The 25,000-nt window shown below is 45.9% G+C and overlaps 1 protein-coding gene across 8 annotated transcripts in view; it reads left to right on the forward strand.

Annotated features, from left to right (window-relative positions):
* Positions 1-25,000, forward strand: part of plcb4 (phospholipase C, beta 4) — a 74,681-nt gene that overhangs the window by 18,854 nt on the left and 30,827 nt on the right. For 7 of the 8 annotated variants that reach the window (XM_059498061.1, XM_059498060.1, XM_059498064.1 and 4 more), the window contains exons 4-13: positions 14,295-14,375; positions 14,748-14,807; positions 15,918-16,061; positions 21,256-21,335; positions 22,041-22,094; positions 22,186-22,267; positions 22,906-23,006; positions 23,238-23,295; positions 23,888-23,996; positions 24,979-25,000. The exon at positions 24,979-25,000 is cut by the window's right edge and continues 189 nt beyond it. In XM_059498061.1, the coding sequence (XP_059354044.1) occupies positions 14,295-14,375; positions 14,748-14,807; positions 15,918-16,061; positions 21,256-21,335; positions 22,041-22,094; positions 22,186-22,267; positions 22,906-23,006; positions 23,238-23,295; positions 23,888-23,996; positions 24,979-25,000 (791 nt within the window). Of the gene's footprint in view, positions 1-14,294; positions 14,376-14,747; positions 14,808-15,917; positions 16,062-21,255; positions 21,336-22,040; positions 22,095-22,185; positions 22,268-22,905; positions 23,007-23,237; positions 23,296-23,887; positions 23,997-24,978 lie in introns of those variants that run through there. The other variant, XM_059498066.1, reaches the window with a different exon arrangement.

Raw genomic sequence — 25,000 nt, forward strand, 5'->3', positions numbered from 1 at the left:
AGAAATGTTTTTAAATCTTGTAACCTGTAATCATGACAAGAACTGGACATTTTAACTTACCTAAGCAGTCAAATAATGTGGGTGAAAATAAAGTTAGTAAATATGGAAAAAAATATTCTTGTAATCTCAGCGGGGGAAAAAAAAATATTTTAGAAACATTTAAAAACAATGTTCCCATAACATTTTTATGACCTGATTTTGTGGCCTGGAATATGCTACATTATTTTCTGAATCTGCAGACTGATGGACTGTCTGTAAACAGCTGGTGGACTCGTCTCTCCGTGTGTGTGTTCTGTCTCTTCATCGCTCCAGTCTCTTCTCTCCGTGTGTGTGTTCTTTCTCTTCATCGCACCAGTCTCGTCTCTCTCTGTGTGTGTGTTCTGTCTCTTCATCGCTCCAGCCTCGTCTCTCTCTGTGTGTGTGTTGTCTCTTCATCGCTCCAGTCTCGTCTCTCCGTGTGTGTGTTCTGTCTCTTCATCGCTCCAGCCTCGTCTCGCTCCGTGTGTGTGTTCTGTCTCTTCATCGCTCCAGTCTCTTCTCTCTGTGTGTGTGTTCTTTCTCTTCATCGCTCCAGTCTCGTCTCTCTGTGTGTGTGTTCTGTCTCTTCATCGCTCCAGTCTCGTCTCTCTCCGTGTGTGTGTTCTGTCTCTTCATCGCTCCAGTCTCGTCTCTCTGTGTGTGTGTTCTGTCTCTTCATCGCTCCAGTCTCGTCTCGCTCCGTGTGTGTGTTCTGTCTCTTCATCGCTCCAGTCTCGTCTCTCTCCGTGTGTGTGTTCTTTCTCTTCATCGCTCCAGTCTCGTCTCTCTGTGTGTGTGTTCTGTCTCTTCATCGCTCCAGTCTCGTCTCTCTCTGTGTGTGTGTTCTGTCTCTTCATCGCTCCAGTCTCGTCTCTCTCTGTGTGTGTGTTCTGTCTCTTCATCGCTCCAGTCTCGTCTCTCCGTGTGTGTGTTCTTTCTCTTCATCGCTCCAGTCTCGTCTCTCTGTGTGTGTGTTCTGTCTCTTCATCGCTCCAGTCTCGTCTCGCTCCGTGTGTGTGTTCTGTCTCTTCATCGCTCCAGTCTCGTCTCTCTCCGTGTGTGTGTTCTTTCTCTTCATCGCTCCAGTCTCGTCTCTCTGTGTGTGTGTTCTGTCTCTTCATCGCTCCAGTCTCGTCTCTCTCTGTGTGTGTGTTCTGTCTCTTCATCGCTCCAGTCTCGTCTCTCTCTGTGTGTGTGTTCTGTCTCTTCATCGCTCCAGTCTCTTCTCTCCGTGTGTCTGTTCTGTCTCTTCATCGCTCGAGTCTCGTCTCTCTGTGTGTGTGTTGTCTCTTCATCGCTCCAGTCTCGTCTCTCCGTGTGCGTGTTCTGTCTCTTCATCGCTCCAGTCTCCTCTCTCCGTGTGTGTGTTCTGTCTCTTCATCGCTCCAGTCTCTTCTCTCCTTGTGTGTGTTCTTTCTCTTCATCGCCCGAGTCTCGTCTCTCTGTGTGTGTGTTCTTTCTCTTCATCGCTCGAGTCTCGTCTCTCTGTGTGTGTGTTCTGTCTCTTCATCGCTCCAGTCTCGTCTCTCTCTGTGTGTGTGTTCTGTCTCTTCATCGCTCGAGTCTCGTCTCTCTGTGTGTGTGTTCTGTCTCTTCATCGCTCCAGTCTCTTCTCTCTGTGTGTGTGTTCTGTCTCTTCATCGCTCCAGTCTCGTCTCTCTCTGTGTGTGTGTTCTGTCTCTTCATCGCTCCAGTCTCGTCTCTCTCTGTGTGTGTGTTCTGTCTCTTCATCGCTCCAGTCTCTTCTCTCTGTGTGTGTGTTCTGTCTCTTCATCGCTCCAGTCTCTTCTCTCTGTGTGTGTGTTCTGTCTCTTCATCGCTCGAGTCTCGTCTCTCTGTGTGTGTGTTCTGTCTCTTCATCGCTCCAGTCTCGTCTCTCTCTGTGTGTGTGTTCTGTCTCTTCATCGCTCCAGTCTCGTCTCTCTCTGTGTGTGTGTTCTGTCTCTTCATCGCTCCAGTCTCTTCTCTCTGTGTGTGTGTTCTGTCTCTTCATCGCTCCAGTCTCTTCTCTCTGTGTGTGTGTTCTTTCTCTTCATCGCTCGAGTCTCGTCTCTCTGTGTGTGTGTTCTTTCTCTTCATCGCTCGAGTCTCGTCTCTCTGTGTGTGTGTTCTGTCTCTTCATCGCTCCAGTCTCTTCTCTCCGTGTGTGTGTTCTGTCTCTTCATCGCTCCAGTCTCTTCTCTCCGTGTGTGTGTTCTGTCTCTTCATCGCTCCAGTCTCTTCTCTCCGTGTGTGTGTTCTGTCTCTTCATCGCTCCAGTCTCTTCTCTCCATGTGTGTGTTCTGTCTCTTCATCGCTCCAGTCTCTTCTCTCCGTGTGTGTGTTCTGTCTCTTCATCGCTCCAGTCTCGTCTCTCTCTGTGTGTGTGTTCTGTCTCTTCATCGCTCCAGTCTCGTCTCTCTGTGTGTGTGTTCTGTCTCTTCATCGCTCCAGTCTCGTCTCTCTGTGTGTGTGTTCTGTCTCTTCATCGCTCCAGTCTCTTCTCTCTGTGTGTGTGTTCTGTCTCTTCATCGCTCCAGCCTCGTCTCTCTCTGTGTGTGTGTTGTCTCTTCATCGCTCCAGTCTCGTCTCTCTCTGTGTGTGTGTTGTCTCTTCATCGCTCCAGTCTCGTCTCTCTGTGTGTGTGTTCTGTCTCTTCATCGCTCCAGTCTCGTCTCTCTGTGTGTGTGTTCTGTCTCTTCATCGCTCCAGTCTCTTCTCTCTGTGTGTGTGTTCTGTCTCTTCATCGCTCCAGCCTCGTCTCTCTCTGTGTGTGTGTTGTCTCTTCATCGCTCCAGTCTCGTCTCTCTCCGTGTGTGTGTTCTGTCTCTTCATCGCTCCAGTCTCGTCTCTCCGCGTGTGTGTTCTGTCTCTTCATCGCTCCAGCCTCGTCTCGCTCCGTGTGTGTGTTCTGTCTCTTCATCGCTCCAGTCTCTTCTCTCCGTGTGTGTGTTCTTTCTCTTCATCGCTCCAGTCTCTTCTCTCCATGTGTGTGTTCTGTCTCTTCATCGCTCCAGTCTCGTCTCTCTCTGTGTGTGTGTTCTGTCTCTTCATCGCTCCAGTCTCGTCTCTCTGTGTGTGTGTTCTGTCTCTTCATCGCTCCAGTCTCGTCTCTCTGTGTGTGTGTTCTGTCTCTTCATCGCTCCAGTCTCGTCTCTCTCTGTGTGTGTGTTCTGTCTCTTCATCGCTCCAGTCTCGTCTCTCTGTGTGTGTGTTCTGTCTCTTCATCGCTCCAGTCTCGTCTCTCTCTGTGTGTGTGTTCTGTCTCTTCATCGCTCCAGTCTCGTCTCTCTCTGTGTGTGTGTTCTGTCTCTTCATCGCTCCAGTCTCGTCTCTCTGTGTGTGTGTTCTGTCTCTTCATCGCTCCAGTCTCTTCTCTCCGTGTGTGTGTTCTGTCTCTTCATCGCTCCAGTCTCTTCTCTCAACGTGTGTGTGTTCTGTCTCTTCATCGCTCCAGTCTCGTCTCTCCGTGTGTGTGTGTTCTGTCTCTTCATCGCTCCAGTCTCGTCTCTCTCCGTGTGTGTGTTCTTTCTCTTCATCGCTCCAGTCTCTTCCCTCCGTGTGTGTGTTCTGTCTCTTCATCGCTCCAGTCTCGTCTCTCTCCGTGTGTGTGTTCTTTCTCTTCATCGCTCCAGTCTCTTCCCTCCGTGTGTGTGTTCTGTCTCTTCATCGCTCCAGTCTCGTCTCTCTCTGTGTGTGTGTTCTGTCTCTTCATCGCTCCAGTCTCGTCTCTCTGTGTGTGTGTTCTGTCTCTTCATCGCTCCAGTCTCTTCTCTCCGTGTGTGTGTTCTGTCTCTTCATCGCTCCAGTCTCTTCTCTCAACGTGTGTGTGTTCTGTCTCTTCATCGCTCCAGTCTCGTCTCTCTCTGTGTGTGTGTTCTGTCTCTTCATCGCTCCAGTCTCGTCTCTCCGTGTGTGTGTTCCGTCTCTTCATCGCTCCAGTCTCGTCTCTCCGTGTGTGTGTTCTGTCTCTTCATCGCTCCAGTCTCGTCTCTCCGTGTGTGTGTTCTGTCTCTTCATCGCTCCAGTCTCGTCTCTCTCTGTGTGCGTGTTCTGTCTCTTCATCGCTCCAGTCTCTTCTCTCCGTGTGTGTGTTCTGTCTCTTCATCGCTCCAGTCTCGTCTCTCTCTGTGTGTGTGTTCTGTCTCTTCATCGCTCGAGTCTCGTCTCTCTGTGTGTGTGTTCTTTCTCTTCATCGCTCGAGTCTCGTCTCTCTGTGTGTGTGTTCTGTCTCTTCATCCCTCCAGTCTCGTCTCTCCGTGTGTGTGTTCTGTCTCTTCATCGCTCCAGTCTCGTCTCTCCGTGTGTGTGTTCTGTCTCTTCATCGCTCCAGTCTCCTCTCTCCGTGTGTGTGTTCTGTCTCTTCATCGCTCCAGTCTCGTCTCTCTCCGTGTGTGTGTTCTGTCTCTTCATCGCTCCAGTCTCGTCTCTCTCCGTGTGTGTGTTCTGTCTCTTCATCGCTCCAGTCTCCTCTCTCCGTGTGTGTGTTCTGTCTCTTCATCGCTCCAGTCTCGTCTCTCTCCGTGTGTGTGTTCTGTCTCTTCATCGCTCCAGTCTCGTCTCTCTCCGTGTGTGTGTTCTGTCTCTTCATCGCTCCAGTCTCGTCTCTCTCCGTGTGTGTGTTCTGTCTCTTCATCGCTCCAGTCTCGTCTCTCCGTGTGTGTGTTCTGTCTCTTCATCGCTCCAGTCTCGTCTCTCTCCGTGTGTGTGTTCTGTCTCTTCATCGCTCCAGTCTCGTCTCTCCGTGTGTGTGTTCTGTCTCTTCATCGCTCCAGTCTCGTCTCTCTCTGTGTGTGTGTTCTGTCTCTTCATCGCTCAAGTCTCGTCTCTCTCCGTGTTTGTGTTTTGTCTCTTCATCGCTCCAGTCTCGTCTCTCCGTGTGTGTGTGTTCTGTCTCTTCATCGCTCCAGTCTCGTCTCTCTCCGTGTGTGTGTTCTGTCTCTTCATCGCTACAGTCTCGTCTCTCTCCGTGTGTGTGTTCTGTCTCTTCATCGCTCCAGTCTCGTCTTTCCGTGTGTGTGTTCTGTCTCTTCATCGCTCCAGTCTCGTCTCTCTCCGTGTGTGTGTTCTGTCTCTTCATCGCTCCAGTCTCGTCTCTCCGTGTGTGTGTTCTTTCTCTTCGTCGCTCCAGTCTCGTCTCTCCGTGTGTGTGTTCTGTCTCTTCATCGCTCGAGTCTCGTCTCTCTGTGTGTGTGTTCTGTCTCTTCATCGCTCCAGTCTCGTCTCTCTCTGTGTGTGTGTTCTGTCTCTTCATCGCTCTAGTCTCGTCTTTCCGTGTGTGTGTTCTGTCTCTTCATCGCTCCAGTCTCGTCTCTCTCCGTGTGTGTGTTCTGTCTCTTCATCGCTCCAGTCTCGTCTCTCCGTGTGTGTGTTCTGTCTCTTCATCGCTCCAGTCTCGTCTCTCCGTGTGTGTGTTCTGTCTCTTCATCGCTCCAGTCTCGTCTCTCCGTGTGTGTGTTCTGTCTCTTCATCGCTCCAGTCTCTTCTCTCCGTGTGTGTGTTCTGTCTCTTCATCGCTCCAGTCTCAACTCTCCGTGTGTGTGTTCTGTCTCTTCATCGCTCCAGTCTCAACTCTCTCCGTGTGTGTGTTCTGTCTCTTCATCGCTCCAGTCTCAACTCTCTCCGTGTGTGTTCCGTCTCTTCATCGCTCCAGTCTCGTCTCTCCGTGTGTGTGTTCCGTCTCTTCATCGCTCCAGTCTCGTCTCTCCGTGTGTGTGTTCTGTCTCTTCATCGCTCCAGTCTCAACTCTCTCCGTGTGTGTGTTCTGTCTCTTCATCGCTCCAGTCTCGTCTCTCTCCGTGTTTGTGTTCCGTCTCTTCATCGCTCCAGTCTCGTCTCTCCGTGTGTGTGTTCCGTCTCTTCATCGCTCCAGTCTCAACTCTCTCCGTGTGTGTGTTCCGTCTCTTCATCGCTCCAGTCTCGTCTCTCCGTGTGTGTGTTCCGTCTCTTCATCGCTCCAGTCTCTTCTCTCCTTGTGTGTGTTCTGTCTCTTCATCGCACCAGTCTCGTCTCTCTCTGTGTGTGTGTTCTGTCTCTTCATCGCTCCAGTCTCGTCTCTCCGTGTGTGTGTTCCGTCTCTTCATCGCTCCAGTCTCGTCTCTCCGTGTGTGTGTTCTGTCTCTTCATCGCTCCAGTCTCAACTCTCTCCGTGTGTGTGTTCCGTCTCTTCATCGCTGCAGTCTCTTCTCTCCTTGTGTGTGTTCTGTCTCTTCATCGCACCAGTCTCGTCTCTCTCTGTGTGTGTGTTCTGTCTCTTCATCGCTCCAGTCTCGTCTCTCTCTGTGTGTGTGTTCTGTCTCTTCATGCTCCAGTCTCGTCTCTCCGTGTGTGTGTTCTGTCTCTTCATCGCTCCAGTCTCGTCTCTCTTCGTGTGTGTGTTCTGTCTCTTCATCGCTCCAGTCTCAACTCTCTCCGTGTGTGTGTTCCGTCTCTTCATCGCTCCAGTCTCTTCTCTCCTTGTGTGTGTTCTGTCTCTTCATCGCACCAGTCTCGTCTCTCTCTGTGTGTGTGTTCTGTCTCTTCATCGCTCCAGTCTCTTCTCTCCTTGTGTGTGTTCTGTCTCTTCATCGCACCAGTCTCGTCTCTCCGTGTGTGTGTTCTGTCTCTTCATCGCTCCAGTCTCGTCTCTCTCTGTGTGTGTGTTCTGTCTCTTCATGCTCCAGTCTCGTCTCTCCGTGTGTGTGTTCTGTCTCTTCATCGCTCCAGTCTCGTCTCTCTTCGTGTGTGTGTTCTGTCTCTTCATCGCTCCAGTCTCAACTCTCTCCGTGTGTGTGTTCCGTCTCTTCATCGCTCCAGTCTCCTCTCTCCGTGTGTGTGTTCTGTCTCTTCATCGCTCCAGTCTCTTCTCTCCTTGTGTGTGTTCTGTCTCTTCATCGCACCAGTCTCGTCTCTCTCTGTGTGTGTGTTCTGTTTCTTCATCGCTCCAGTCTCGTCTCTGTGTGTGTGTGTTCTGTCTCTTCATCGCTCCAGTCTCGTCTCTCCGTGTGTGTGTTCTGTCTCTTCATCGCTCCAGTCTCGTCTCTCCGTGTGTGTGTTCTGTCTCTTCATCGCTCCAGTCTCTTCTATCCGTGTGTGTGTTCTGTCTCTTCATCGCTCCAGTCTCGTCTCTCTCCGTGTGTGTGTTCTGTCTCTTCATCGCACCAGTCTCGTCTCTCTCTGTGTGTGTGTTCCGTCTCTTCATCGCTCCAGTCTCTTCTCTCCGTGTGTGTGTTCTGTCTCTTCATCGCTCAAGTCTCGTCTCTCCGTGTGTGTGTTCTGTCTCTTCATCGCTCCAGTCTCGTCTCTCCGTGTGTGTGTTCTGTCTCTTCATCGCTCCAGTCTCAACTCTCTCCGTGTGTGTGTTCTGTCTCTTCATCGCTCCAGTCTCAACTCTCTCCGCGTGTGTGTTTTCCGTCTCTTCATCGCTCCAGTCTCAACTCTCTCTGTGTGTGTGTTCCGTCTCTTCATCGCTCCAGTCTCAACTCTCTCCGTGTGTGTGTTCCGTCTCTTCATCGCTCCAGTCTCGTCTCTCCGTGTGTGTGTTCTGTCTCTTCATCGCTCCAGTCTCGTCTCTCTGTGTGTGTGTTCTGTCTCTTCATCGCACCAGTCTCGTCTCTCTCTGTGTGTGTGTTCTGTCTCTTCATCGCTCCAGTCTCGTCTCTCCGTGTGTGTGTTCTGTCTCTTCATCGCTCCAGTCTCGTCTCTCCGTGTGTGTGTTCTGTCTCTTCATCGCTCCAGTCTCGTCTCTCCGTGTGTGTGTTCTGTCTCTTCATCGCTCCAGTCTCTTCTCTCCGTGTGTGTGTTCTGTCTCTTCATCGCTCCAGTCTCTTCTCTCCGTGTGTGTGTTCTGTCTCTTCATCGCTCCAGTCTCTTCTCTCAGTGTGTGTGTTCTGTCTCTTCATCGCTCCAGTCTCTTCTCTCCGTGTGTGTGTTCTGTCTCTTCATCGCTCCAGTCTCGTCTCTCCGTGTGTGTGTGTGTGTTCTGTCTCTTCATCGCTCCAGTCTCGTCTTTCCGTGTGTGTGTTCTGTCTCTTCATCGCTCCAGTCTCGTCTCTCTCTGTGTGTGTGTTCTGTCTCTTCATCGCTCCAGTCTCTTCTCTCCGTGTGTGTGTTCTGTCTCTTCTTCGCTCCAGTCTCGTCTCTCCGTTTGTGTGTTCTGTCTCTTCATCGCTCCAGTCTCGTCTCTCCGTGTGTGTGTTCTGTCTCTTCATCGCTCCAGTCTCGTCTCTCTCCGTGTGTGTGTTCTGTCTCTTCATCGCTCCAGTCTCTTCTCTCCGTGTGTGTGTTCTGTCTCTTCTTCGCTCCAGTCTCGTCTCTCCGTGTGTGTGTTGTCTCTTCATCGCTCCAGTCTCGTCTCTCCGTTTGTGTGTTCTGTCTCTTCATCGCTCCAGTCTCGTCTCTCCGTGTGTGTGTTCTGTCTCTTCATCGCTCCAGTCTCGTCTCTCCGTGTGTGTGTTCTGTCTCTTCATCGCTCCAGTCTCGTCTCTCCGTGTGTGTGTTCTGTCTCTTCATCGCTCGAGTCTCGTCTCTCTCCGTTTGTGTGTTCTGTCTCTTCATCGCTCCAGTCTCGTCTCTCCGTTTGTGTGTTCTGTCTCTTCATCGCTCCAGTCTCGTCTCTCCGTGTGTGTGTTCTGTCTCTTCATCGCTCCAGTCTCGTCTCTCTCTGTGTGTGTGTTCTGTCTCTTCATCGCTCCAGTCTCGTCTCTCTGTGTGTGTGTTCTGTCTCTTCATCGCTCCAGTCTCGTCTCTCTCGGTGTGTGTGTTCTGTCTCTTCATCGCTCCAGTCTCGTCTCTCTGTGTGTGTGTTCTGTCTCTTCATCGCTCCAGTCTCTTCTCTCTCCGTGTGTGTGTTCTGTCTCTTCATCGCTCCAGTCTCGTCTCTCTCTGTGTGTGTGTTCTGTCTCTTCATCGCTCCAGTCTCTTCTCTCTCCGTGTGCGTGTTGTCTCTTCATCGCTCCAGTCTCGTCTCTCTCTGTCTGTGTGTTCTGTCTCTTCATCGCTCCAGTCTCGTCTCTCTCCGTGTGTGTGTGTTCTGTCTCTTCATCGCTCCAGTCTCGTCTCTCTCCGTGTGTGTGTGTTCTGTCTCTTCATCGCTCCAGTCTCTTCTCTCTCCGTGTGTGTGTGGTCTCTTCATCGCTCCAGTCTCGTCTCTCTCTGTGTGTGTGTTCTGTCTCTTCATCGCTCCAGTCTCGTCTCTCCGTGTGTGTGTTCTGTCTCTTCATCGCTCCAGTCTCTTCTCTCCGTGTGTGTGTTCTGTCTCTTCATCGCTCCAGTCTCTTCTCTCAGTGTGTGTGTTCTGTCTCTTCATCGCTCGAGTCTCGTCTCTCTCCGTGTGTGTGTTCTGTTTCTTTCTTTGCTCCAGTCTCGTCTCTCTCCGTGTGTGTGTTCTGTCTCTTCATCGCTCCAGTCTCGTCTCTCTCCGTGTGTGTGTTCTGTCTCTTCATCGCTCCAGTCTCGTCTCTCTCCGTGTGTGTGTCTGTCTCTTCATCGCTCCAGTCTCTTCTCTCAGTGTGTGTGTTCTGTCTCTTCATCGCTCCAGTCTCTTCTCTCCGTGTGTGTGTTCTGTCTCTTCATCGCTCCAGTCTCGTCTCTCCGTGTGTGTGTTCTGTCTCTTCATCGCTCCAGTCTCGTCTCTCTCTGTGTGTGTGTTCTGTCTCTTCATCGCTCCAGTCTCGTCTCTCTCTGTGTGTGTGTTCTGTCTCTATATCGCTCCAGTCTCGTCTCTCCGTGTGTGTGTTCTGTCTCTTCATCGCTCCAGTCTCGTCTCTCCGTGTGTGTGGTCTGTCTCTTCATCGCTCCAGTCTCGTCTCTCTCTGTGTGTGTGTTCTGTCTCTTCATCGCTCCAGTCTCGTCTCTCTCCGTGTGTGTGTTCTGTCTCTTCATCGCTCCAGTATCGTCTCTCTCTGTGTGTGTGTTCTGTCTCTTCATCGCTCCAGTCTCGTCTCTCCGTGTGTGTGTTCTGTCTCTTCATCGCTCCAGTCTCGTCTCTCCGTGTGTGTGTTCTGTCTCTTCATCGCTCCAGTCTCGTCTCTCTCTGTGTGTGTTCTGTCTCTTCATCGCTCCAGTCTCTTCTCTCCGTGTGTGTGTTCTGTCTCTTCATCGCTCCAGTCTCGTCTCTCCGTGTGTGTGTTCTGTCTCTTCATCGCTCCAGTCTCGTCTCTCTCTGTGTGTGTGTTCTGTCTCTTCATCGCTCCAGTCTCGTCTCTCTGTGTGTGTGTTCTGTCTCTTCATCGCTCCAGTCTCGTCTCTCTCCGTGTTCTGTCTCTTCATCGCTCCAGTCTCGTCTCTCTCTGTGTGTGTGTTCTGTCTCTTCATCGCTCCAGTCTCGTCTCTCTCTGTGTGTGTGTTCTGTCTCTTCATCGCTCCAGTCTCTTCTCTCCGTGTGTGTGTTCTGTCTCTTCATCGCTCCAGTCTCGTCTCTCCGTGTGCGTGTTCTGTCTCTTCATCTCTTCAGTCTCGTCTCTCCGTGTGCGTGTTCTGTCTCTTCATCGCTCCAGTCTCGTCTCTCTCTGTGTGTGTGTTTTGTCTCTTCATCGCTCCAGTCTCGTCTCTCTGTGTGTGTGTTCTGTCTCTTCATCGCTCCATTCTCGTCTCTCTCTGTGTGTGTGTTCTGTCTCTTCATCGCTCCAGTCTCTTCTCTCTGTGTGTGTGTTCTGTCTCTTCATCGCTCCAGTCTCGTCTCTCTGTGTGTGTGTTCTGTCTCTTCATCGCTCCAGTCTCGTCTCTCTGTGTGTGTGTTCTGTCTCTTCATCGCTCCAGTCTCGTCTCTCTGTGTGTGTGTTCTGTCTCTTCATCGCTCCAGTCTCTTCTCTCTGTGTGTGTGTTCTGTCTCTTCATCGCTCCAGTCTCGTCTCTCTGTGTGTGTGTTCTGTCTCTTCATCGCTCCAGTCTCGTCTCTCTGTGTGTGTGTTCTGTCTCTTCATCGCTCCAGTCTCGTCTCTCTCTGTGTGTGTGTTCTGTCTCTTCATCGCTCCAGTCTCGTCTCTCTGTGTGTGTGTTCTGTGTCTTCATCGCTCCAGTCTCGTCTCTCTCTGTGTGTGTGTTCTGTCTCTTCATCGCTCCAGTCTCGTCTCTCTCCGTGTGTGTGTTCTGTGTCTTCATCGCTCCAGTCTCGTCTCTCTCTGTGTGTGTGTTCTGTCTCTTCATCGCTCCAGTCTCTTCTCTCTCCGTGTGTGTGTTCTGTCTCTTCATCGCTCCAGTCTCGTCTCTCTCTGTGTGTGTGTTCTGTCTCTTCATCGCTCCAGTCTCTTCTCTCTCCGTGTGTGTGTTGTCTCTTCATTGCTCCAGTCTCGTCTCTCTCCGTGTGTGTGTTCTGTCTCTTCATCGCTCCAGTCTCGTCTCTCTCTGTGTGTGTGTTCTGTCTCTTCATCGCTCCAGTCTCGTCTCTCTCCGTGTGTGTTCTGTCTCTTCATCGCTCGAGTCTCGTCTCTCTCTGTGTGTGTGTTCTGTCTCTTCATCGCTCCAGTCTCGTCTCTCTCTGTGTGTGTGTTCTGTCTCTTCATCGCTCCAGTCTCGTCTCTCTCTGTGTGTGTGTTCTGTCTCTTCATCGCTCCAGTCTCTTCTCTCTCCGTGTGTGTGTTGTCTCTTCATCGCTCCAGTCTCGTCTCTCTCTGTGTGTGTGTTCTGTCTCTTCATCGCTCCAGTCTCGTCTCTCTCCGTGTGTGTGTTCTGTCTCTTCATCGCTCGAGTCTCGTCTCTCTCTGTGTGTGTGTTCTGTCTCTTCATCGCTCCAGTCTCGTCTCTCTCTGTGTGTGTGTTCTGTCTCTTCATCGCTCCAGTCTCGTCTCTCTCTGTGTGTGTGTTCTGTCTCTTCATCGCTCCAGTCTCGTCTCTCTCCGTGTGTGTGTTCTGTCTCTTCATCGCTCCAGTCTCGTCTCTCTCCGTGTGTGTGTTGTCTCTTCATCGCTCCAGTCTCGTCTCTCTCTGTGTGTGTGTTCTGTCTCTTCATCGCTCCAGTCTCTTCTCTCTCCGTGTGTGTGTTGTCTCTTCATCGCTCCAGTCTCGTCTCTCTCTGTGTGTGTGTTCTGTCTCTTTATCTCTCCAGTCTCTTCTCTCTCCGTGTGTGTGTTGTCTCTTCATCGCTCCAATCTCGTCTCTCTCCGTGTGTGTGTTCTGTCTCTTCATCGCTCCAGTCTCGTCTCTCTCTGTGTGTGTGTTCTGTCTCTTCATCGCTCCAGTCTCGTCTCTCTCTGTGTGTGTGTGTTCTGTCTCTTCATCGCTCCAGTCTCGTCTCTCCGTGTGTGTGTTGTCTCTTCATCGCTCCAGTCTCGTCTCTCTCTGTGTGTGTGTGTTCTGTCTCTTCATCGCTCCAGTCTCGTCTCTCTCCGTGTGTGTGTTGTCTCTTCATCGCTCCAGTCTCGTCTCTCTCTGTGTGTGTGTTCTGTCTCTTCATCGCTCCAGTCTCGTCTCTCTCTGTGTGTGTGTTCTGTCTCTTCATCGCTCCAGTCTCGTCTCTCTCCGTGTGTGTGTTGTCTCTTCATCGCTCCAGTCTCGTCTCTCTCTGTGTGTGTGTTCTGTCTCTTCATCGCTCCAGTCTCGTCTCTCGTCGTGTGTGTGTTCTGTCTCTTCATCGCTCCAGTCTCGTCTCTCTCTGTGTGTGTGTTCTGTCTCTTCATCGCTCCAGTCTCGTCTCTCTGTGTGTGTGTTCTGTCTCTTCATCGCTCCAGTCTCGTCTCTCTCCGTGTTCTGTCTCTTCATCGCTCCAGTCTCGTCTCTCTCTGTGTGTGTGTTCTGTCTCTTCATCGCTCCAGTCTCGTCTCTCTCTGTGTGTGTGTTCTGTCTCTTCATCGCTCCAGTCTCTTCTCTCCGTGTGTGTGTTCTGTCTCTTCATCGCTCCAGTCTCGTCTCTCCGTGTGCGTGTTCTGTCTCTTCATCGCTCCAGTCTCGTCTCTCTCTGTGTGTGTGTTCTGTCTCTTCATCTCTTCAGTCTCGTCTCTCCGTGTGCGTGTTCTGTCTCTTCATCGCTCCAGTCTCGTCTCTCTCTGTGTGTGTGTTCTGTCTCTTCATCGCTCCAGTCTCGTCTCTCTGTGTGTGTGTTCTGTCTCTTCATCGCTCCATTCTCGTCTCTCTCTGTGTGTGTGTTCTGTCTCTTCATCGCTCCAGTCTCTTCTCTCTGTGTGTGTGTTCTGTCTCTTCATCGCTCCAGTCTCGTCTCTCTGTGTGTGTGTTCTGTCTCTTCATCGCTCCAGTCTCGTCTCTCTGTGTGTGTGTTCTGTCTCTTCATCGCTCCAGTCTCGTCTCTCTGTGTGTGTGTTCTGTCTCTTCATCGCTCCAGTCTCTTCTCTCTGTGTGTGTGTTCTGTCTCTTCATCGCTCCAGTCTCGTCTCTCTGTGTGTGTGTTCTGTCTCTTCATCGCTCCAGTCTCGTCTCTCTCTGTGTGTGTGTTCTGTCTCTTCATCGCTCCAGTCTCGTCTCTCTGTGTGTGTGTTCTGTCTCTTCATCGCTCCAGTCTCTTCTCTCTGTGTGTGTGTTCTGTCTCTTCATCGCTCCAGTCTCGTCTCTCTGTGTGTGTGTTCTGTCTCTTCATCGCTCCAGTCTCGTCTCTCTCTGTGTGTGTGTTCTGTCTCTTCATCGCTCCAGTCTCTTCTCTCTGTGTGTGTGTTCTGTCTCTTCATCGCTCCAGTCTCATCTCTTCGTGTGCGTGTTCTGTCTCTTCATCGCTCCAGTCTCGTCTCTCTCCGTGTGTGTGTTGTCTCTTCATCGCTCCAGTCTCGTCTCTCTCTGTGTGTGTGTTCTGTCTCTTCATCGCTCCAGTCTCGTCTCTCTCTGTGTGTGTGTTGTCTCTTCATCGCTCCAGTCTCGTCTCTCTCTGTGTGTGTGTTCTGTCTCTTCATCGCTCCAGTCTCGTCTTTCCGTGTGTGTGTGTTCTGTCTCTTCATCGCTCGAGTCTCGTCTCTCCGTGTGTGTGTTCTGTCTCTTCATCGCTCGAGTCTCGTCTCTCCGTGTGTGTGTGTTCTGTCTCTTCATCGCTCGAGTCTCATCTCTCCGTGTGTGTGTTCTGTCTCTTCATCGCTCCAGTCTCGTCTCTCTCCGTGTGTGTTCTTTCTCTTCATCGCTCCAGTCTCTTCTCTCCGTGTGTGTGTTCTGTCTCTTCATCGCTCCAGTCTCTTCTCTCTCCATGTGTGTGTTCTGTCTCTTGGCCTGACTCTGCTGTAAGAGCAGGTGATGTCGGTGAGATGGACGAGACGTCCAGTTGAGGACGGACCAATCAGATGTGTTAATTAAACACTGTAATGGTTGCATTCTCAGGGAAATTTTCCAGTGTTAACGGTGTGTGTTTGTCATCAGGAACGCCGCTCATCCTCCGCTGTGTTTTTCAGGATCCCTTCGTCTTTGAGCCCAGCTGCCATTTCAAAGTCGACGAGTTTGGCTTCTTTCTCACGTGGAAAAGTGACGGAAAGGTGTGATTTATTTTCATGGATGTAGACGCACATCACACACATCTCATCCTCACGGCTCTGATCTTCCCTTTACTGTCATCATATCATGTGTCTGAAAGCTTCAATTATAACTGTGTGAAATTCTTATTCAGTTTGATGATTGTGTCTGTGTTTTTAAATATTATAAAGCAGTGTGTGAGTTTGTGTGTGTGTGTGTGTGTTATGTAGATTCAGTCACTGACATTCAGTTTCTATTTCTGTTTCTAAAAGAAAAACATCTCTTCAGCAGAACTTTGGCTTGATTATTGTTATTCAAATGAATGAAATCAGACTCATCAGTCAGTGATCATGAACTTTGAACTGTCGTAATAACAGTGTTTGTGTCTCTCGCAGGAAGGACAGCTTCTAGAATGTTCTCTGATCAACAGCATCCGTCCCGGAGTCGTGCCGAAGGTAAAGATGCTGACGAGTCTCACATGCTGAAGAGTTTAGTCAGAGTTACAGTTACTGTGAAGAAGATGAAACCGCTTCGAGTCGTTCTGTCTGCGTCACACGTGGACCGAGAGCCGTTGAGGCGTTACTGTTTGCTTTGCATCTGCACTTGAGTGTTATTGACAGTCAGAGATTATCTTTCACAGTCAGTGTGCGTGTCAAATATTGACTGGTGTGTGTGTGTGTGTGTGGCCGCGCCCGTCTGCAGTGTTTGTCTTCTGCAGTCAGGTGTTCGCAGCAGGAGCGTTTACCTGAGCATGTGTTTGTGGAGGCGGCTCATGTTTACAGGACCTGATGGTAACCCGCTTCAGCTGTTTGTTAAGCAGGAGGTGATGTGTGTTCAGACACGTTTACTCTCAGTTTATCACTTCAGACGTTTCTCTAGGAATCGAACTGAGCACAATGCTGCTAGCACAAAAACAGACGTTCAGATGAATGTTTGTTAACGTCTTTGACCAATGCGTGTGAAAATATGGGTCAGTTTTTATTGAGTTGTATTATTCCACAGCTGAATCTGTTGAATCTCACACTGATCAGTTCAGGGTTGAATCGTTCATGAGCTGATGCTCCTTTAACGTCATTAAAGCAATAGTTCATCCAAAAAATGTAATACAATTCTGTCTTCTTTTACTCTAGTTGTTCCAAACTTGTATGAGTTTCTTTCATATTTTAAAGAAGATATTTTGAAGAATGTACCAAACAGTTTGTGGTCCCCTTTAGTTAATAACTTTCTTCAAAATACTTTCTAAATATCTTCCTTAGAGTTCAGCGGAAGAGAGAAACTCATACAGGTTTAGAACAACTTGAATAAATGATGACAGAATTCTCATTTTTGGCAGAACTCTGGCTTTAAATGAATCATACACAAGAGTGACTGTTTGGGAATGTGGCATCCCATTGGGATTCAGTGGATTTGACCTGATGACAACTTCAGTGTCCATATCAATCCAGTCTAGTTGACCATGTTGATCTGTTATAAAGGTTGTTGTAAGTCATCCCGTGTTTCTTCATGAACTGAACCGGTACTAATGAGCTGATGTGTGCATGTGTGGCGTGTTTTTGTTCCTGAAGGACCCGAAGATCCTGGCGTCTCTGGAAGCCACGGGGAAGAGCGAGGTGGATCTGGACGGTCGCATCATCTGCGTCTGCAGCGGGCCGGACCTGGTCAACCTCAGCTTCATTTACGTGGTGACGGAGAGCACAGATACGGCCAAGGTAAGTGTGACATCAGTACTGCAAACCTCAGGAGATTCTCTCATTTAAATCTCCAACAAACTTTAACTGTTTTGAATGTTCTGTCATATTCAGTAATTTTCTGTTGTGTGATCGGTTTGTGATTCACTGAATCAGAGTGAAACGAGTCGTTCGTTGTTCATCCACATAAAAACAAGCTCAAACAGAGTCTTAAATGAGCTGCTTTTTTATATTTGTTATTTGAGGTTTGAAAACTTACAATACGATTTTTATTTCTGTAGCACATTAAAACAACTGCCTGGTCCCTCTAGTCAATTCTAAAAGCTCTACCAAAAAGGTATGATTTCAATATAGACTTAAAAGCATCCAAATATGGGGAAGATTTAATGTGCATTGGGAGAGGGTTTCATAATCGAGGAAAGCCCTATTGTTACGACCCTTGGCTCAAGGGAAGCAACAAAACAAGGGACACACGAAAACCAAATTATAAGCTCAAAGTAATATTTATTTAATGACAAAATAAGACAACACTAAATTATAGAATGAAAACAATTAAAGAAAATAACCATATTTCTGTATTCATCGGTAAGGTCAGTGTGTAAAGCAAGATGTGTAAAGCAAGTGAAGTGTAATGTAGTGTTGAAGTGAAAATGAAAAGAGCAACAGAATACAACACAACCAAAGAGTCCAAAACCAAAGCGTCAAAACCAAAGACTGACTCTCCCCGGTCAATTGGTGAGCTCTTAAACAGCATCCAAGGCACGAACACAGGTGTTTCCAGTAGACTGGCAATTTAGGTGATTAATGGGCTCAGGTGCCAACCGCAATTCACAGAATCAACAGCAGGTGTCGTCACACTATCACCCTTTGATTTTAATCCCATTTTGGGAACATACAGAATCATCTCATTCAAAGATCTCAAGTTTCTTGAATTTTAAAAAGGAATCAGTAGGTCAGCAATATATTTTGGAGCAGTGCCATGCAATGCTTTAAAACCATCAGCAAAACCTTAAATTCAATTATAAATTCTACAGGCAACCTGTCTAAAGAAACTAAAACTGGAGTAATTCTCTCTCTCTTCTTTGACAACAGCATTTTGTACTTATTGAAGATGAGATAATTGACCCTGTAAAACAACTATATATACAGAATTACAGTAATCGATGTGTGATGACGCAAAGGCATGAATAATAGTCTCCAGGTCCTTAAAAGAGAGACATGTTTTCAGTTTAAAAATAATTCTTAGTTGATAAAAGGCAGTCTTCACAACACTAGGAACCTGTTTATCTCAGCCTAGGGCTGAATCCATTATAAAACCCACATTTTTGACATGATCTGAAACATTTATCTTCATAGCAGCCAACCTACTTATAATTTCCTTGGAAGTAAAAGAAGATCCAAAACAACACACTCAGTCTTATTAGTATTAAGATGAAGAAAATTGCTTGCCAACCAGCCTCTTATCTCACCTAAACACTGAGCAAGTCCTTCAAAGGATTGAGAACTATTTGGATATATCGGGATATATAAGTGTCAACTTCATATAAATGATACATAATATTATATTTATGACAAATTTTGCACAATTGAAAATAAAATAGACCCCTGTGGCACACCACTATGTAATTTAACTGATGTAGAACACAGATCTCCAAGACAAACCGAGAAAGATCTATCTTTTAAATATGATTTAAACCATTCTAGAGCAGTATCCTTAACACCAACATCTTCTAAACGCTGCAATAAAATACCATGATCAATACGATTAACTATCTTTCCTGAATCAACTGCCTATAGAATATCATTAAAAACCTTAAGAAGGGCCGATTCTGTACTATGAAGAGACCTAAAACCTGACTGGAACGTATCTTTCACGGCATTCATATCTAAATATGATGCAAGCTGAGACAGAACAACCTTCTCTAAAATGTTGGATAAGAAAGTTAGTTTCGATATACAGTACAGACCAAAAGTTTGGACACACCTTCTCATTCAAAGAGTTTTCTTTATTTTCATGACTATGAAAATTGTAGAGTCACACTGAAGGCATCAAAACTATGAATTAACACATGTGGAATTATATATGGAATTATATACATAACAAAAAAGCGTGAAACAACTGAAAATATGTCATATTGTAGGTTCTTCAAAGTAGCCACCTTTTGCTTTGATTACTGCTTTGCACACTCTTGGCTTTCTCTTGATGAGCTTCAAGAGGTAGTCACCTGAAATGGTCTTCCAACAGTCTTGAAGGAGTTCCCCGAGAGATGCTTAGCACTTGTTGGCCCTTTTGCCTTCTGTCTGCGGTCCAGCTCACCCCTAAACCATCTGGATTGGGTTCAGGTCCGGTGACTGTGGAGGCCAGGTCATCTGGCGCAGCACCCCATCACTCTCCTTCTTGCTCAAATAGCCCTTGATGCCTTCAGTGTGACTCTACAATTTTCATAGTCATTAAAATAAAGAAAACTCTTTGAATGAGAAGGTGTGTCCAAACATTTGGTCTGTACTGTAGGTCGGTAATTACTTAAAACAGTATAGTCCAAATTTGGTTCCTTAAGAAGTTGCTGCACTACTGCATGTCTGAAACAAGCAGGAAAATTTCCATTAATCATACTACTATTTAAAAGAGATTGAAGAGTTTTACCTAAAAGATAACATTTTAACAACAGCCGATGAGGAAGAGCAACAGACGGATGTGCAGCAGGTTTAGTGTGCCTTAATATATGCTCCAACTGAGGGAAAGAAATAGGCTCAAAACTACTAAATGAAATCTTAATGATTTAACTCAGAATGAAAGGTCATTATTGGTATAATCTGTGACCGAAGATGATCAACTTTGTTTACAAAGAACTGCAAAAGATCGTCACACATCTTTTGAGTAGCCTCGAGAAAATAATAGGTGAAGGAAAAATCATGTTTTTAATTGTAGCTCTTATCAAGTCAAGTCACCTTTATTTATATTTATATAGCGGTTTAAACAACAACCATCAACTGAAAAACATTCATTAGGAAAACATTGTGTCAATAATGCAAAATGATAGTTAAAGGCAGTTCATCATGGATTCAGTTATGTCATCTCTGTTCAGTTAAATAGTGTCTGTGCATTTATTTGCAATCAAGTCAACGATATCGCTGTAGATGAAGTGTCCCCAACTAAGCAAGCCAGAGGCGACAGCGGCAAGGAACCGAAACTCCATCGGTGACAGAATGGAGAAAAAAACCTTGGGAGAAACCAGGCTCAGTTGGGGGGGCCAGTTCTCCTCTGACCAGACGAAACCAGTAGTTCAATTCCAGGCTGCAGCAAAGTCAGATTGTGCAGAAGAATCATCTGTTTCCTGTGGTCTTGTCCTGGTGCTCCTCTGAGACAAGGTCTTTACAGGGGATCTGTATCTGGGGCTCTAGTTGTCCTGGTCTCCGCTGTCTTTCAGGGATGTAGAGGTCCTTTCTAGGTGCTGATCCAGCATCTGGTCTGGATACGTACTGGATCCGGGTGACTGCAGTGACCCTCTGATCTGGACACAGACTGGATCTGGTGGCCACGGTGACCTCGGAACAAGAGAGAAACAGACTAATATTAGCGTAGATGCCATTCTTCTAATGATGTAGCAAGTACATAGGGTGTTATGGGAAGTGTTTCCGGTTCCGGTTTACCTAATTAATGCAGCCTAAAAATCCTTTAACGGATTTGGATATTAAAAGCATATTAGTATGTTATGTGTATGCCAGGTTAAAGGCAGGGTAGGTAAAAAAATGTATAAAAAACTTTTTTTTCCAAATTTGTTTATATATCAATACATAATTAAAATGTAAGTACTCTGAAAAAGAAAGTATAAAAATTGAGTGTCTGTAGACCTCTCACGACTGTTTTAAAGACAGCTCATTATTTCCATTCACTCCACCCCCTCCCTTCTGGGCTCCTATAGATTATTTATCGTCTCTACTACGGCTCGCTAAGTAATGTTATGTTAGCTATATTACGCAGCTACGTGTGCTAATGACACATGCTTCATGAAAAAAATATGTATGATCAAAATACAAAAAGAAAGATTTACCTGTCCAGCAGAAATAAAGCCATCAAGGAGTCACTTTTCAGCCCCTTGAGTTCCCTCAGTTCTCGCCATCGCTGGAAAGCCACGCCGATATTAACTCGCATTTTATTTCTTTGTTTATCCAAAGACTTTTTGTTCATTGCCTTTTCTTGTACTGTTACTGTCTTCCTTTTTTTGCCTGGTTTGCCTTCACTAACTGCATAGGCCGGTACTGTGAAATTTGCTTGCTGTTTCTCTGCCATTGTTTTAGTATTCCTAGGATCCATGCCTGTTGAATTCCTCAAATCAAACGTGCACGCTCAAGTGGGCAGGTCATGTGTGGCAAAAGGGTGGTTGCCATGGTTGCGAGAGAGTGACAGTCGCCTAAGCCAATCCTATGTTTCGTCCCGAAATGGAAATAATGAGCTGTGTTTAATACAGAGTAAACGGTCTAGAGTCACTCGATTTTTATACTCTTTTTATCAGAATACTTACATTTTAATTATGCATTGATATATATAGATTGTTTAAACAAATTTGGAAGAAAGTTGTTTATACATGTATTACCTACCCTGCCTTTAAAGAGATGGGTCTTTAATCTAGATTTAAACTGCAAGAGTGTGTCTGCCTCCCGAACAATGTTAGGTAGGTTATTCCAGAGTTTAGGCGCCAAATAGGAAAAGGATCTGCCGCCTGCAGTTGATTTTGATATTCTAGGTATTATCAAATTGCCTGAGTTTTGAGAACGTAGCGGACGTAGAGGATTATAATGTAAAAGGAGCTCATTCAAATACTGAGGTGCTAAACCATTCAGGGCTTTATAAGTAATAAGCAATATTTTAAAATCTATGCGATGCTTGATAGGGAGCCAGTGCAGTGTTGACAGGACCGGGCTAATATGGTCATCTTATCAATTATATTCAAAAAATATTTTGCTTTTGCAACCTTCACAATAGACTGAAAATTTGTCAGAGCTTCTCTTAACATATCAAATGCTACTTGCAGCCTATTCTTCTTCCATTTTCTTTTAGCCCTTCTGTAAATTCTCCTTGATGTACGGAGAAACTTAACAGATTTACAGACACATCATGTGTTTAAGTTAGTTAATTCTAGATAATAGCTTATGTAGTAAACTACTACAAAACATGTTTATTTCTGCTTGTGTATGATTGTTTGTTTTTGTGCAGAAATGGATGGAAGGATTGAAATCAGTGATTCACAACTTCAAGGCGAATAACGTGTGTCCAATGACGTGCCTGAAGAAACAGTAAGTAGATCCACATAAAGACGACTGGTAACACTTTGTTTTACAGTTACATCTGTTAGTTGCTTATTAGCATATATATTACTAGAATATAGCCACGTATTAGTGCTAATTAAGCACATATTAATTCCTTATTCTACATGACCTTATTCTATATCCCTAATCCTACCCAATACCTAAACCTAACAACTACCTTACTCACTATTAATTAGCAGACAATTAAGAATTTATTGAGAGAAAAGTCATAGTTATTAGTAATAAGCAACTAATAGATGTAACTGTAAAATAAAGTGTTACCAGATGACTCAATGCTTAAACTACGGAATGACACACATCTATGTGTGCACGTTTATAGTGTTAAACAGACCACTATAACCACTGCTGGAGATCTGCTGGAGATCTGCTGGAGATCTGCTGGAGATCTGCTGCAGATCAGTTGGGGATCTGTTAGAGATCAGTTGGAGATCTGCTAGAAATCTGTTGGAGATCAGTTGGGGATCTGCTAGAGATCTGCTGGAGATCTGCTGGAGATCTGTTAGAGATCTGCTGGAGATCTGCTGGAGATCTGCTGGAGATCTGCTGAAGATCTGCTGGAGATCTGCTGGAGATCTGCTGAAGATCTGTTGGAGATCTGTTCTAACCAGATTAGAATCAGCAGGATCCATGATATGTTTGTCTTCTTTAACTTTCTCTTGTATTTCTGTCTAGTTGGATGAGACTCTCCTTCGTGACGAATGTCAATGGCAAAATCCCGGTTCGAGGGTGAGTGTTTGATTCCTCTGGATCTTCTCTTTATTCTTTGAAGTTTTGGCCGATCTGATCTGATCTGATCATCTCATCTTGTCTTGTGCAGCATAACACGGACATTCGGCTCGGGTAAAACAGAGAAAGGAATCTTCCAGGCGCTGAAGGAGCTCGGTCTCCCCAGTGGGAAGGTCTGTTACACATTTATATTGTTAGATGGAAGAGTCTTAATTGATGATGCTGCTCTTATTGATGCTGTGGTTTTAAAGAGAAACACGTCTTTGACTTTAAGCTCATGTCATTTTCAGTGCCAAAAAAGAACAGTTATTTTATATATTTATTTGTTTTATTTATTACTTATTTCTTGCTGTATTTTAGTATTTTATGTATTTAGTGTTTCATTGTTTTATGTACAGTTAACATGATTTATTGACGTGTTGAATGATCTTTTATTTTTATATTTTAATGTTTCATTTTCATTTCAGTTTTAATAGTTGTGTGTAAACCAGGTTATTGAGTCGCTTTTCAAGATGTGAACCAATGAGACCTTTTGATTTGTTTTCCAGTTAAAACTAAAAACCACAGTTGAATCTTTATAACCTGTAAAAAAAAAAAGACTTCTTTTATTGGAGATAGATTCACTGTAAACAGACGATTGATTTAGTTTTCTGTGGTTTTCAGCACAAAGACTTTCCGTGCAAACCCACGTTCAGTCCCTCATTGGTCAAACCACATCTTGTCCTACTTTTGTTGAAATCCTGTTTCTGTCACGTTGCAGAGGTTAAATAAGTGTCATGGTGAACCTGCTTGATTTGGTTTTGCATTGCAGAATGATGAAATCGAGCATTCGGCCTTCACCTTCGACATCTTCTATGCTCTGACGCAGAAGATCTGCCCTCGCACGGACATTGAGGAGCTCTTCAAGAAGATGTGCGTCACACGCTGTTCAGTCCTGACGGTTAACTAGTACTCTAGAGCACTAACTATGAGACAGACTCTAACAGCTTCAGCAGTTCAACATTAACCTGTGTTTGACTAACGGAGCATCAGACGGGTGTCGAACAGATGCTTTGTGATGTCTAACTCTCTTTCTCTCTCTCTAATGGTTTTGTTTGTGTTATTATAACCAAACCAAATCTTTTCTGCTCAATTTCTTTGCAGCAACGGAGACAAAAGTGATTATTTAACCGTAGAGCAGTTAGTCAGCTTTCTGAATGAAGTAAGCTCTTATCATCATTATTAACTGTGTGTGTGTGTGTGTCTGCATGACGCCCTTCTCTCTTTCTCTGTCTGTCTCTCTCTCTCTCTCTGTCTCTCTCTTTCTCTCTCTCTCTCTCTCTCTGTTGGGTGATCCGCTTCCTGTGTTAGTGTTTGCACTGCATGCGGATCCGAATGTTGTCATGTTTGTTGTGTTTGATTTGCTTGTCTTGTGCAGCCAGTCTCATGCTTGTTTGTCCGCTGAACACAAACTCTCGTAAAGCACAGACACGTCCCTGTTCGTGAACTAGTTAGTGATGTTAAAGCAGGGCAGAAATGAAGCTCAGAATGTGAGTAAACTGGCCTGATACTCATCTGTTATCTAACATCAGATGCTGTTCTCGTTCCATTTGCTTTAATATGATTTATTTGAAGTGAGGATGTGCTGTGTGTTTTATGTGGTTTGGAAAAATCTGCCCTCATAAGGGTAAAAAATGCATCTGTGGATTCTGCGAGGGACAAACATAGCTGTAATTTCAAGAGCTCATAAAGAGATTGAGATGCGTCTCCGAGCACAAATCCTTCCTCATTTCAGATCTTTGTTTTCTCGGTAGAACCAGCGGGACCCTCGACTTAACGAGATCCTCTTCCCCTTCTATGATGCCAAACGAGTCATGCAGATCATTGAGAAGTACGAGAGAGACGCTGACTTAAAAAAGAAAGGTAAATCGAGGAGGTGTGATGCGTGTGTAATTAAAGGACTGATGGCTGATCATCTGCTGCCCTCTGGTGGTCAGACGGCGTCAGCACTCGCTCCTGAAACACTAGATCAAAGACTTTTCCAGGTCAGGACAAGCACAGAAACAGTATGGAAAAATCTTTGTGTTTCGAGATTATAGCTCGAAATCTAAAATATGACATTTAAAGATTATGAACATACATTTCTCATACAAACATTAATAAAACCAAATTTAACTGGATTGAGTTTGGTTTTAATTGATTTGTATGAACTACAGCATGTACAGTAGTTACAATATTCCAATTATTACCACATATTAAAAAAAGATGATTTTAACTGCATCTATGGTCTTGGTGATTTAGAAAACCTGCGAAAAAGTTCTGCTAAAAATCATCTTTAGGGTTCTTATGAATGGCCTGAGAATCAGTTAATTAAAAGCTAATTTTCATTTATTTGGGTGCGTTTAAAATGTGTCTTAAAAAGTTATTTTACTCTTCCACAAATTAAAGCCTAAAAATGTCTTAAACCAGAGCATAAAATCTTCAGTTCATAAAGTCATGTCATTAAATGTTGCATGAACTGCAAAAAATGAACATCTTCCTCAGTATCTCGGTCTTGTTTTCTAGTGCCAATATATAAACATATTTAAAACACATTTACTGGAGATTATATATCAAGTCTTGTTTTCTGAGAAATTGAACAAAAGGAAGTGAGTTTATGATTAAAACAAGAACAAATATCTGAGTTTCACTTTCTTTTGATGGTTTATTACTTGAAGTTTCTTTACTTGGTCTCAAAAACTCTAACATGTACCTTAAAAGCCCCCTGATGTACAGCGAGTCTGAGGCTGAGAAGTGTAGTTGTGGACTGGAGACTGCAGGACGTGTATCTGTGGTTCGTTGGTTATAAACCGCAGCATCAGTGGCTGGAGCGTCACGCTCTGCTGATCATCTTGTGTGTGTTCAGGTCACATGTCCAGCGACGGCTT

This window comes from Carassius carassius, chromosome 18 (genome assembly GCF_963082965.1).
Source record: "Carassius carassius chromosome 18, fCarCar2.1, whole genome shotgun sequence".
NCBI classification, from domain to species: domain Eukaryota; kingdom Metazoa; phylum Chordata; class Actinopteri; order Cypriniformes; family Cyprinidae; genus Carassius; species Carassius carassius.